The sequence below is a fragment of the Semicossyphus pulcher genome, unplaced genomic scaffold, assembly GCF_022749685.1.
Source record: "Semicossyphus pulcher isolate SPU_LCO1_2020_fin unplaced genomic scaffold, fSemPul1.0.p SCAF_10, whole genome shotgun sequence".
NCBI lineage: Eukaryota > Metazoa > Chordata > Actinopteri > Labriformes > Labridae > Semicossyphus > Semicossyphus pulcher.
Genome location: NW_027211604.1, coordinates 5,238,638 through 5,249,443, shown reverse-complemented (window position 1 = coordinate 5,249,443; position 10,806 = coordinate 5,238,638). Strand labels below are relative to the sequence as shown.

Genomic DNA, 10,806 nt, shown 5'->3' with positions numbered 1-10,806 from the left:
GACCATCTTTCATTGTTTTGTACAAAGTTCTAGAAACACTTGAATTTATTGACATCTTTTGAAGAGCACTGGACATATGTTCAAATATGTTTTTTCATATTGTGAAAGAAGAAAAAAGATAGACTGCTAAATTTACCTTTTTGGTCAAGCTGACTATAATTTGAACTTCAGTGAAAAACATTTTGTAGCTTACAGACATGAAGACATTTCCACCTCAAGTTGAGCGGAACATGATGTGATTGATGCTTAACCCACCACCAGCTGAAGGAATATCGGCTGGTTGAACAGAGAATGAATATTTCCTTAAATAATGCATGAAAACTAAGAGAGCTGCTTATTAAAATGCTTATGGAAAATGTTTAATTAGAATAATTTTCTAAAAATCCAATAAATGATCAATGTGTTTCCCATGCCCTTGGGAAAGCACACCTATTGTGTCTTTTTGTTTTAATAAACATGCATGGTGCCTGCCTGTTCTCTCTGATCTTTCAGTGCTTAAGTGCATCAGGAGAACTGATAGAAATCCTCCACAACACACCAAACATGAACCCCACCCTTATCTGTTAAGACCAGAGCCACAGAGCGGACGCTCAGACGCCTAAAAACATCAACTATCGTCCAATCATACACACACTCAGTGGGTGTGACATTTATCTGACATCCACGGCAAGAAACGTGTGGAGGGAGGAGTTACATAATGTTTTGACAGTACTACCAGCCTGTTCACTTACACTTACAAAAGGTTGTCTTAAATGTGCCTCATCTTTTATGACACACAGTATTTCTCTTTAATTCAAGACTAAAGGAAGCTGAGGTAAGAAAATGATAAAATGATTCACATACAAATAATTTGTTGTTAAAAATTGTGTGCTTTTTTAAATTCTAATTTTATATCATTCCTTCTCAGAGCCTTGATGTATGAGGAACACCCATTCTGAATTTGTGATATGGAAAAATCAAGAGCGCATGGTGAGTGCATTTTATCCCTCAAATGAAGTGTTTGGTTCGCCACACAAACATACTTTTATTTAGTCATTTTAAGGTATGCTTTCATGTGTATCCAGATACCACCTCTGTGTGTGATACTTAACATGCCGCACATTGTTATGCCAGTACACTGTAGCTCCTTAAAGAAATGCAAAGAAAAATGTTTCTGTTTCAACTGTTTGATGAATCATCTTTGCATGTTGGTTAGGGACATAAGGGGTTCACATTTTGTATGGCTGATGAAACATTGAGAACATTCAACATTTTAGAGACTGCACAGATATGTACCATCAATATCAAATTACTGCTAACCTAGGCAACATTTCGGCTTAGTAAATAATTCTTTAATGGGTACAAAGTGTCATTAGATCCCTAAAACAGAAAATCTTTCGGTGGAAAACTATCTTGAGAAGTTCAAGGAAGAGATCATTGCTTGGTTGAGATGATCCGGAGCCATCATAGAGGCCTGGATCTCACAGCAGTCAAAAACCATCATAGCAGCTGTGACAATAGGAACAAATGAGAATGCTGTTTCATGTTGTGGAAGCAGGGACATCGCAATCTAAAGTTAGCTTCTGCCAGATACTGTCACAGCTGATCCAGAGCGTATAGGCGAATCAGGTTAGACAAACCTGTTAATAATGGCACAGTGGTACATGGTTTAAACATCCGCATACTTTTGTGACAAGAAAAGTTTTACTTACTTTGCTTGTGGTAACATTAAAACAGTTGGTACCATAGATGGAGAGGCTGCCTGTTACAACCCAGCTCATAAAGGGAAAGGGAAGCAACATAAAACTAGTTGTTCTTGGTAAAATTTTAGTTATTAACAAAGAAGTGTGATCGTTTTATATCAAACAAAAAGTGAGGCAAAAATGTACAACTGAAGAGGGCCTGTGAGTGCTGATCAACTCAATAAATAATTAACAAAAAGAGGATTCTAAACTAGAGCTGATAAACTTAATCTTAGTTGAAACAAAAAAAAAAATAAAACCTAACGAATAAAACTAACTATCCGAACAACAAGTGAAACACCACCCCTGCACCTAGTGTGTGCTGCTGCTCTGCTCTGATCGGCGTGTCTCTGGGCCGACACCAATCCGTTATCCTGCAGCCATCAGCGCAGGTGAAGAAGATCAACCTTAAGACGCGTCTCCCCAGGCAGCTACACACACATACACACAATCAAACACACTCCAACATTATTAGTCACACACATAGGGAGGTGAAGGGCGGCGGCCGTAACACTGCCTCTACCTCAGAACAATGGCAGTATTCATAGGGTTTTGCAATGAATGACATTTAATTGAGGCTAGGGGGTGACTGCTAGTTAAGGTATTAATTTGCAGAATCAGAATCAGAACCAGGTTTATTGCCAAGTAGGTTTACACATACATGGGATTTGTTTTGGTGGTTTTATCAGCATGTTCATCCATTTTATCAACACCAAGAGGACAGCAAGAACAAAAGACAACTATTTGTCACAAAGTTTTATCTCTTCCTCCCACTGACCTCTCCCCTTCTGTCTAATCTCTCTCCTACTCCCTGAATCCGACACCACTACTCATCTTCTCTGTCATGTTCTGCACGGCCTCTTTCTTTTATGTGTGTTATTTTTCATGTATTTTCCGACGTCTCATCTGTTACCTCACATGACTCTGACTTTTTCCTGGCCTGATTTACACAATATAAGATTCAGTCTATTCCATTTTTTTCTGACCCACAGAGTAGAGACAACGGAACAGCAGGGTGACCCAAACAGAGCAGAGCTGGAAAATGGAAAACAACAATCAATTAGAGAAAAAAACAAAAGTGGATATACAAGCCACAATTGAGACGATTAAAAGACAAAGACAACTGACATGTGAAGTAATCGAGGATATTAACCAACTTCGGGAGGAGAGACTTATAGAGAGACATGAACTTGTCTACCTGAAAACAAAGACAAAGCAGCAACAGAAGGACATTTACAGACTGACAGCTGAAAAGCTTGAACAACACTTGTTGATAAAAAGACTGAGGTTACAAGTCGAGGAGAGTAAAAATGAAGCCACGCAAGAAAAAATGAAACGTTTAAAAATCCAGCCTGAAATATATCAAGAAAGAGAAACTCTCGAGAGGAGATCTAATGAGAGTGTACATGAGCAACAAACATTTGAAACAATTGACTATGAACGGATGAAATCAAAGGAAAGTAAGGAACTCATAGAACAGATAAAGCGACAGCAGGAGAGACTGGAGGCTGAGAGTCTGCTGCATAAAGAGGCAAAAGAAGAAATGGAGAAATACATGTCAGACACAGCTCAAGAGCTGAAGAGAAATCAAACAGATATTTCAAAACATAGAGAACAAATTAAACATATCAAACATGATATGAACCTAATTATTAACAAGATGAAGCAAAGACGGACAAAAAGTCCATCAGATGTTCAAATGCATAAAGCCGTCTTGCCAGAGATCAAATGCAAACAAAGAAAGCCACAAGGGGAAAACACCTTGGACACGGTGAAGATGAAACTTTGCACAATCCTGAAAGATATGGATAAACTGAGGCATATGCTGGAGGAAAGTGATCCAGTAGAAGTGGCTGTTGGAGAAAAGCATGAGTCAAAGACAGAGACTGGTCAGGTGGAAAACATTGAATCAGACTTTCAAAAGCAAAGACCAGAGAAAGAAGTCAGCATGAAGACAACAGAGCAGGGGCAAAAACAAGACATCGAGAGCAAGTTGGCACATGTTCAATCTGAAAGAGATGAGATCAAAAAAATCGAAACAGAACTACAAATAGAGAGAGACAACATTGAGAGAGACTGGCAGCTAGCTCAAACAGAAATACATGCAATGACATGCATGAGAGAGAGTATTGAGAGGGAAAAACATGAGCTGGAAAACACGTTCGAAAGGACAAAGAAAGAGAGAAGAGAGTTGGAGGTGCTGAACACTGAGATTGAAATGAAGAAAAAGGACTTAGTGAAAATGATGAAAATGAGCAGGAGAAAAAATCGAAAAGACATCAGCAAAACGGAGGAGATCGAACATGCTCAACAACACATTGGGGAAATACAAGATAAGGCTGAGGGGCAGAGGTCGGAGCAGGTGCTGGGGGTGGACATGGAGCACAGATCTGACAATCAGAAGACACATTTTCGACAGGATGGCAGAACCAAAGAATCAAGTCAATATAAAGAAAATCTATTTGAGAAAGACGGCATGGAGACGAGCAAGACGGAGAACAAAGTGAGCACTGAAGAAGAGACAACAGAGAATCCAGAGCAAGGCAGAGCAGACTTCTCAGAAGAAAAGAGCTCAATTAAATGGCTGGATTTTCAAGCAAAGAAAAAGCGACGGGAGCTCGAGCAATGGATGGAGAAGACAATGAAAGAGAAGGATGAGTTAGAAATCGTGAAGATCAAGATTCAACGACAAAAGGAGGAGGTTCAACAAAAACTGGAACATACAATAACTACGATTCTGACAATGGGTAACATGAAAGCTTACATCGAAAGAGTTGCTGCAGAGATGAACAACACCTGGAAGGAGATGCTGAAAGCCCAACGTCAGATGGAGGAGAACCAGGAAGAAGTAAAAAAGATCACGGTAAGTGAATTCTTTTTCACAGTTCTTTTTCTTTAGCAATATTGAGCAAACCTTAAGCAGTAAATTAATAATGTGTTATTGTTCTGATGGACCAAAGCCACCATTAATCTGATTAGTTTAACTTTCCCCCATCAGAGGTGTCAAAATATCTGCTGTAGAAAAGGCCTCTTTTGTGGCTTGTCATCATATCATGCGTTAAGATTTAAAGAGAATCAGATTACTTAGATCAAACAGTTTGAGTGCCAATTTAAGTTTTACGCCACCACTGTTTAATACCATCAGAACAATGTATTTAATCAAGAATAGTGGCTATAACTTTCCTCCTTGCCTGGTCACATTCTGACACTACATAACAAATCATTGATATATTCCTGGTTGATATTTGACATTTTTAAAGTTCCCCTCCAGACATATAAAGATATTCTGACAGATGTGTGATTTCATTTGTCTTGTAAGCTACTGGATGCCTAAATTTCCCACGGGATCAATAATCTATCTATCCATCCATCCATCCTTCCATCCATCTACATACAGCGGATGCCAGTCAGCACGGCCCTGGTGTTTAGAAACCGGCCAGAGTGCCGGCACGGAAGCTAGGCTTTATGCCGCTGCAGATAGGGTCAATTTCACACCTAATTTACCCACTTATAAGGACGTCTCACCTAAAAAGCAATAGTGGTATCGATTGTACGCTATATTTGAATATTTCACTGCTTTTCATTAAGAAGGCTCTTTATTTGGTACTACTTTGTGTGGACTGCAACACATAGGCCTACGTGTTACTACGCCTGCAGCATATGGTGTCAGATCAGCTGATTGTGTCAGCGATTTGTAGAAGAGACTACAAACAAAAGAAAATACAATATTATGGAAACGACAAAGTGCCGTTCACGGTGGGGACTAGAGGACATTGTTTTCCTTCATGTGTGAAGTGTTTTATGCTGTTGAGTTACAATGGCGTTAGATACCGGTGGCTAGCTGCGCTAAATGTAAACATCAATACTCCAGGCACAACACTGAGACAGTTACACACCTGCACCGATCATTTTTCTGAAGCGGATTAATTTAAAAATCAACACCGAATGATCCAGCTGGACTAGAGGATACTTTAATGAACCAGAGAACACAGAGGAGGTACTTTTACAGATGAGACTGGCTGACAGAGAGACAGGGGGAAACTTGGCTGTTTGGTGAGTTGTTCTGTTATTAACACGTTAACTTTGACAGCCCTACTTTTTTATTATAACACAACCACACACACAAACCAAGACACAAATCCCTACTTACAATACACTATTCCCCTCTTTAATAATATTTATGCCTACATTTTACTTTTCAATGCTTTAATTTTTTAACAAAATAAGCCGAAGTGAATCATTTGTAAATTTGTAAATCCTCGTCATCCCAGTCCAAAGTTAATCATTTAAAATAAAGATATCTTGTTTGTTATAAACAGGTCGAACTGATTGATATTATTTCAACTCTCGCCACTCAATTACATGTTCAGCAAAGCCTTATGATGCTGTGAGTGAAAACAGTTCTGAGGTCACATGCTTAAAAAATGTATCATAGTTATCATATTTAATCTAATTTTCCCATGCTTTTGCGATTGATGGCAGAATCTCTGACTGCCCCTGAATGCCTCTTCAATCTGTCCACTTTTCTATATACATTTGTGTTAAGCGTGTGTGTGTGTGTGTGTTTTGGACGACCACATTTTTTAAAAGTACAAATACGATATCAAAATATGAAATACCACTCCTTAAGGACATTTGTGCTTCCATTATACTTGTTCCTACCTTTTCTTCATTTTATTAAAGATTATTTTCAATGCTTTTGCGTTCGACGCCAGAATTTCCGAGTGCCACTGAATGCCTCACTCAAACCTAACTGCGTCTCACCAACGGTCTCTCATTCTGCTCTCGAGACTTCTCCGGTAAGTACAGGGAGGCCTCTCCCCCAATTACTAACTTTTTTTAACGTTACAAATACTCATTTGGTGTTGTTGAAATATGGTTAAAATGGTGTTTAGCTAATACACACCTAACAATGGAAGAAAAAAAGGCGAAATATTTTTCTAGTGCAGCCTAAAGGTCTGTATTGTTCGCTAGCTAATATGAGCGACGATGCTAATGGTAACGGTCGCTATGCTAGCGACCCTTGCTAGTAGATATATCAACAATTTAGCTAAAGCTATTGGTAAAAACTCAAGACAGAGACAAGTCCTAACAGGCAATTTTCTGTATGAATCAAAGTCACGAAGTTCTGCGACCAATCAGCAGTTAGCCTACATTTAGTCAGGCTCATTCACACAGCCAGCTAGTGTGGTGCTGTCTGTTTTGAAACTTAACAGTTGTCAATTCACCATGGTAACATCTCTGAGAGAGCAGCTGTCCTCTGGCACTCCTCATGTGCGGGGCTCATGTGCCCCTACGCTGCTGATAATCGAGAGAAAAGGAGGCTCGCCTGTTGTATTGCAAGCCGTGCGCATCCCTCTGCCAGAGTAAACTGTGAAAATGATATGTGGATAGTGATATTGACAGAACAAGAGAAATCCCTGCACTTTGTTTGGTCAGTACTAATATTGTTAATTGTTGTTATTGTTATTTGACAGCAGAGCGTAAGACTAGGAGAAGCTAACGTTTTTATTTAATTGAGATCAGTGCATTTCATATGTGATTTACACACAGCAATGTGCTTATGTACTACGCTGTCAAGACTACTGCATATAATATAGTCCCAAGAAGCAATAAGACAGAACATTTGCCTCTTATTTTTAAAGTAGATATTGATTATGTTGATTTTGTAATTCATCTGACATACCATGTTCAGAAGAGATTTCCACATGTGAGTCCTGTTGATATCAAAGCGTGCATGGCCCAGAAGCTAAAAGACCTGCGCCAGGGCACTCGCAGTGATGGGTAGGTATCTGAGCAGTATAACAAAACACCCTTTCCACACACACACACTTTTATCACTCTTAGTTCAGACTCTGACACCCGCATGAAACAGTAGAGAGTACAGTTGGAGTGACACATTCTTTGTAAAACAAATACTAACAGACTGCACTTGTGTTATTAATACAGTCATCAACCATTGCTACTGGTGATCAAATGTATGTTTAATGAGCATGATCAGCCCCGGGACTATCTCTTTATCTAATGAACAACCACACACAACCTCAGGCGCTAAAAGTAAACAGCGCGTCCGCTCCGTGAACTGTCCGTATGTGTAGCCGTAGCCTTAACCACGACGGGACGAGGTGCAGCTGTTACCGGGAATACTCTCACTTATAAGCCACCTCGCCTAGCAGAGCTGCTGCTGTCACAGATTATGTCCGCGGGATGATCGAGGCTTCTCCTGGTGAAGCAGGTGCGCACAGGATCAGAAAATCTCATATTCAGAGAGGCTTGTCAACATCTGATTACTTTAAAACTTTGGCTGAAGTAGCGCTGGTAATTACAGTCTCCAGTGTGACAGCAGAGTAGTGTTTTCAGAGGCCTCTGGCCCTCAAATGCTCTGTTGACATGAAACATGCCGTCGGTGTCTCTCTGTTCATCTTTTCTCCCATGCCCTTATAAATGCATAATCTATTAGACTGTCCTGTATGAAATTAACAAATTAAGATTAAAGGCTATTAAACATGTGTCATTAAAAAATTCAAAATTCAAATGATGAGTAATAATAGATCAAAATGACGGACAACAAAAGAGTCTAACGCAACCACTGGTATATAGTATACTACTATATGAAAATAGTTGCTCTCTTTTTTCACCATACACGTGTTTGCATCCCTGATTAAAAGTAGGCATTTTCCTACTATTAGCCTATAGATGATCTTTGTACATCTGTCAAATGTTTGTGTAAAAAGGATGTCTCTGTCTTTGCAGATCTGCAGAAGTCGACGGTCCACACCACTGAAACTTGGAAAAAGATCAGGACCAGTATTAAAGCGCTATAATTGTTTTATGGATTGCTTATTGTAGCAATAATTGTTCAAGACTACTTGTTGACAGAGAAACAGTCAGTGGAAACCATTTTACTGTTTTTATGCCTTACTCTTCCTTTAATAAAAGACAAGTTCTGAAGTGAATACCTTGAACATCTGTTGTTTTTGGCTTGTAATGTGTAGACAAATATTTTGCTTAAATCATGGGACACTGTTTTTCAGTGAGTTAATTTTCATCAGTGCATTACTTTTAAAACTTACACGACAGAAAAAATTAATAATGTGTTCAAACATGTGACACCATTACATTATTTCTTAACAGGAAAACACTGGATCTTTCATGTGTGGTTTTCATGTATTCACATGTAAAATGATCATGTGTCTGCAGTCAACATGCAAAAATCCAACAAGAAATGTTAAAAAATCATGATTGATTGATTGATGTGAAAAATATACATGTGAACTGCAAGCGTATGGTTTTTCATGTTGATTTTTCATGCGTGACCTGTGACATGGTTTTCCACATGTGAAATGCAACCACATAATTATTTCACATCTGACACATTGACCCACATGTAAAAAATATACATGTGAACTGCAGGCACATGGGGTTTTCGGACACGTGTTTTTCAACATGAAAGATGAAAAATAACCCATGTGGTTGCAGTTCACATGTTTATTTTTCACATGTGGGTTAATTCAATGTGTCGCGTGTGAAATAATCACATGTGGTTGCAGTTCACATGTGGAAATAACATGTCCAAAAACCACAGGTGGTTGCAGTTCACATGTATATTTTCACATGTGGATTAATGTCTCACATGTGGTTGCAGTTCACAGATGGAAATAACAACATGAAAAACACATGTATCCAAAAACCATATGTGGTTGCAGTTTACATGTATATTTTTCATATGTGGGTCAATGTGTCACGTGAAATAACCACATGTGATTGCAGTTCACATGTGGACTATTCACATGTTGGCCATTCACATGTGGTTTTCACGTGGGACATTTTCGTAAGGGGAATTATTCAAACATAGCGTACAACTGAAACCACTATTGATTTTTAGGTGAGACGTCCTTATAAGTGGATAAATTGTGTGTGAAAGTGACCCTATCTGCAGCAGCATATAGCCTTGCTTCCTTGCCGGCACTCCGGCCATTTTCTCAATACACGGGCTGTGCTGACCGGCATCCACTGTATGTAGTACACTTACAATCGATAAGTATCTCATACAACCCCACTTCAAACAAACCAAACTATCCCTGTAAGTATGATATGCTATATTAGTGTCCAGGTATAGTATGTAGGGGGAGTAATGCAACATTAAATTATTCTAATTATAATTAATAAAGACTTTCTAATTATAGTATAATTTAGGTATATATACCATATGCCTAAATAAAGGTTAATAAGAACATATCGCTTCTTCGTTTTTGTCTAATTGATCAAAAAGGTGTGGCTTTTAGGTCTGTGCACTGTAAAAAGTGTCACCTGAATACAAAATATAAAAGAGGAAAAAAATTAAAATATTTCAATCCCCAGCCCTCCAGAATCATAGAGAAGTAGGCTGCTTTTCAAATGTATCATTTTAATATTAGTGGTAAGAGCACAGACAGTCCATATAACCAAGTTGTAGCTGCTTCTCTGGTGATCTAAAGGGTAACAACCCTTACATCCAACCAACTGAAGTTAGTTAGTATTGATTAACTGATAAATCAGCACTTTAAAGATGTAGATCAGTATAATTCTAAGAAGACCTTACGTAACACTGTACGTTTTGTACCTTCTCAGAGTAGCTGCCGAAAAAATGACATTCAAAAGAGGTTCTTGATGAAGCCGCCCATCAAAGTAAAAAGGCAGTAAGCTAATTGATTCTGGGACATAGAATTTTAGATCCAAAATTAAATGTGAGACTTAAGGCAGTGCTAAATGAATATAAACACTGAAATTTATATTACAAGGATATGAAACCTGTCTGGGTGGAAACATTATAAGTCTGACTCTGATGCAAGTATTTCTATTCCGTGAAGGTTAAGCTGACCTCAATGAAAGTTCAGGTCAGCAAGTGGATACTGACAGAATCTTCAATCAAGAAGACTTTTACAGTGCCTCCATTTAAACTTGAAGAACCACAGACAGAAACACACAGAGACTTCCTCAGAGATCAAACCTTTGAAATTGTAAAAGAAACAAATGGAGCAAAAGATGAAATTACTCAAGAGGCCACGATACTGCAACAATCTATAACATCAGAGGACTTCCATCC

The 10,806-nt window shown here is 38.6% G+C and overlaps 1 protein-coding gene across 1 annotated transcript in view; it reads left to right on the top strand.

Moving 5' to 3' along the window:
- Positions 1-741: 741 nt before the first annotated feature.
- The window catches only part of LOC138599804 (trichohyalin-like), a 35,269-nt gene continuing 25,204 nt past the window's right edge, over positions 742-10,806 (top strand). The window contains exons 1-3 of the mRNA XM_069671564.1: positions 742-814; positions 908-969; positions 2,714-4,584. Of these exons, the coding sequence (XP_069527665.1) occupies positions 2,764-4,584 (1,821 nt within the window). The 5' untranslated portion in view covers positions 742-814; positions 908-969; positions 2,714-2,763. The remainder of the gene's footprint in view (positions 815-907; positions 970-2,713; positions 4,585-10,806) is intronic.